Here is a 3204-nt window from a genome sequence, read left to right on the forward strand (position 1 = left end):
GACTAAGTTTACGAGTTGAAGATAAGCGTACCCAAACTGCTGACATCCTCCATAGGATAAACCACAATCTTATGGTCTTCAGATAATTCTATCATAGAAGCCAACGATAAATATTGACTCCCACATCCACCCTCATCCGGTCATCGTCAACATATAAAAAAAAGAATTAGGTTCTTTAAGAGGATCAACATGACTCTCCTATTAAAGTCTCTTATCCAATGAAAATACAATAAATATGTAGATCTTATAACATAATACTTATTATTTGATATATTTTCATTAAATGAAAGGACCTAATAGCAGGACCACGTTAGTTGGTTCTCTTGAAAAACTTAATTTTTTTAATCTTCTTTAAAAAGCAATTCTTTTTCAAAATTTCAAAAGTATGTCGTGTAATTAATTCCAATTTATAAACATGAAATTTAATTTTTTACATGTAAAAAAATTTTAAGTTGAACTCTTCCAGTGCAGCAATACTTATATATAGTTGGCTATTGAAAAGTTGACCCAGCTGGCAGAGAATTCCTAATTAATTAAGTACCCTGCGCGCGCCGTGCTCTGGTTGACGAAAACAATTTCCGGCCACCGATTCTCCCTTGTTTGGCTGCAGATAAAAAAACTTCCCAATCAAACCAGAGGAAATCGCAGCTGGGAAATGCTAACCCACTTCGAGTGCAGATAAAAAACGCTTGTGAAAAAGATCAAACCAAATGGCCCCACTTTTTTGAACGCTGGCCCTGGCAGCACCTAGCTACTGAGAAAGCCAGGGACGTACAACGCACGTCCCGTCGTAAAAAGACACAGAAATACACTGCAAAGAGCATGCTTTTCACAACTAATAAGGGCAATTTAGTATTTTCACACCGCACCGCACCACAAAGGCCCATGCACCGCACGCACATGGTGCCCTTTCCACGCCTATAAAATGCCAAGGCCGAGCTTATCCTTTTCCTCAATCTCCTCTCTCTCCTCTCTCTTTCTCTAAAGTCTAACAATGGCCTCTGGAGCACCATTGTCTTCCTTTGTCTGCTATTTGCTTGTCCTGTGCACCGTCGCCCAGGCTACGCACCCTGGGCTCATTTTAACCGTGGTCAACAACTGCCCCTTCACCATCTGGCCCGCCATTCAGCCCAACGCCGGCCACGTCCTGCCGGAGCGGGGCGGGTTCGCCCTCGAGACCCTGACCCACCACTCCTTCTACGCCCCGGCCCAGCACTGGTCGGGCCGGATCTGGGGCCGCACCGGCTGCACCCACCACAACGGCCATTTCACCTGCGCCACCGGCGACTGCGGCGGCCGCATCCAGTGTGAGGGCTTGGGCGGCGCCACCCCCGCCACGCTGGCGCAGTTCACCCTCCACCACGGGCACGCCGACTTCTCCTCCTACGGGGTGAGCCTGGTGGACGGGTTCAACCTGCCGATGACAGTGACGCCGCACGAGGGGAAGGGGGTTTGCCCGGTGGTGGGGTGCAGGGTGAACCTGCTGGAGACGTGTCCGCCGCAGCTGCAGGTGAGGGGGGCGGCGGGACACGTGGTGGGGTGCAAGAGCGGGTGCGAGGCGTTCGGGACCGACGAGCTGTGCTGCAGGAACCATTACAACAGCCCGCAGACGTGCAAGGCGTCTATCTACTCGGATTTCTTCAAGCACTCCTGCCCCAACACCTTCACCTTCGCCCACGACAGCCCCTCCCTCATACACGAGTGCTCGGCGCCGCGCGAGCTCAAGGTCATCTTTTGTCACTAAAAGATTACACAGAGCAAAACTCCATCCACTGTTTTTTTTTTTTTTTTTTCTTTCTTTCTTTCTTTCTTTTCAGTGTCCCTGTGTTTTGTTTTGTTTTGTTTTGTTTTTTTGGATTATGCATCGTGTATCCGTGTCTATTTTACGATTCACGTAACTAAGGGGTTTTATGGATGTGTATGGTATGCAAAGGCACAGTTCGACACTTGTGTAGTTAGTCTCTTGAAGCTGTAAGCTGTTAAAGTGTTAAGGCCTGTTTATGTTTGGACTTTCATTATTACGTGTCTGAAAGTCTGTGTTCCACTTTACTTTTACGTGTGTTTTTGTTATATGGAGATTCGAAAAAGAAGGGATGGTGAGGATAACGTACGTGGATGGAGCAGTGGAAGAGTGAAAAGGTGCGCAGTGCGCTTCGCCGTGGAATTCAAATAAATAAATAATTTATATATAAATATTATTATATGCATTAATATATGACAGTGATGTGGGTGATCTGTTAAGTGGGGACGCGAATCTCTGACCAGGGGGAGGGGGGGAGGGAGACAAAGGGTGACAGATTGAGTGGGTTGCATCATGGATGCGCGAGGGGTCCAACGTCTCTCTGCATTTGAAAAATCAAATGCCAAAAAATTTAATTTTGTACTTCTCAATTTTTTAAAAAAATTTGAAAGGCCAATAATTAATTAGAGTCCTTTTTAATTTAAATTCTTTTTTTTTTTCTGGAAAATTCTAGTTTTCGATATGTGTGTTGGTGTTGGTGTTGGTGTTGGTGTTGGTGTGTGGGTCACGTGCTCGCCTTTTTTTCTTTTTTCCTTTTTATCTTATTTTTTAATCTCAGTCGCCGTAGGACCCTGTTTGTTTCCGTGGAAATTGGCCTTGTTCCAAGTCAAGAGCCAAAAGAAAAGAAAAGAAAAAAAAGTAAAATAATTCAAAGATAATTCACTTGTAGAATAGCTATTCAATCGATAAAATGGAAAATAATTTAAATTTTAGAAATAAAGTAAATAGTTATTTTATAAATATTTTTAATTATTTTATTTAATATATAATTAAAAAATGTATAATAAAATTTTAAAAATAATTAATTATTTATTATCTATTCCTTATTAAAACTCATAAAATATTTCACATTATTATTTATTTTATTGTAATAATATAATTTTTTACATAACTAATTATAACTATCTTACTAAAATTAATTTATTCTTATGAATAAATATCGTGCAAACTGTGTAATCATAATTAATTTGTATATATTAAGGTAACTTTCAACTCCCATAAATTTTTTTTAAAAAAAATTTCATATAAAGTGAAAATTTTAAAATATACATTTTATGGTCATAATTATTTTTTTTTATTTTTATCAAATCATTCCAAAGAGAAGATATTTTCATAGTAAAATTTACAACAATACAACCTTAAGTTTTATTATGTGAGATCGGGTATATGAATTCTTTTCTTTC

At 40.4% G+C, this 3204-nt stretch overlaps 1 protein-coding gene across 1 annotated transcript; it reads left to right on the forward strand.

Annotated features, from left to right (window-relative positions):
* Positions 1-948: 948 nt before the first annotated feature.
* On the forward strand, positions 949-2015 carry LOC131149551 (osmotin-like protein). Its single transcript, XM_058100095.1, has one exon. The coding sequence runs from the start codon at positions 995-997 to the stop codon at positions 1742-1744; it is 750 nt and encodes a 249-aa protein (XP_057956078.1). The 5' UTR covers positions 949-994; the 3' UTR covers positions 1745-2015.
* Positions 2016-3204: the final 1189 nt, after the last annotated feature.

Source organism: Malania oleifera, chromosome 2 (assembly GCF_029873635.1).
Source record: "Malania oleifera isolate guangnan ecotype guangnan chromosome 2, ASM2987363v1, whole genome shotgun sequence".
Taxonomy (NCBI): domain Eukaryota; kingdom Viridiplantae; phylum Streptophyta; class Magnoliopsida; order Santalales; family Ximeniaceae; genus Malania; species Malania oleifera.

Coding starts and splice junctions, on each gene's coding strand:
- LOC131149551 (XM_058100095.1), top strand. CDS start 995: ATGGCCTCTGGAGCACCATTGTCTTCCTTTGTCTGCTATTTGCTTGTC.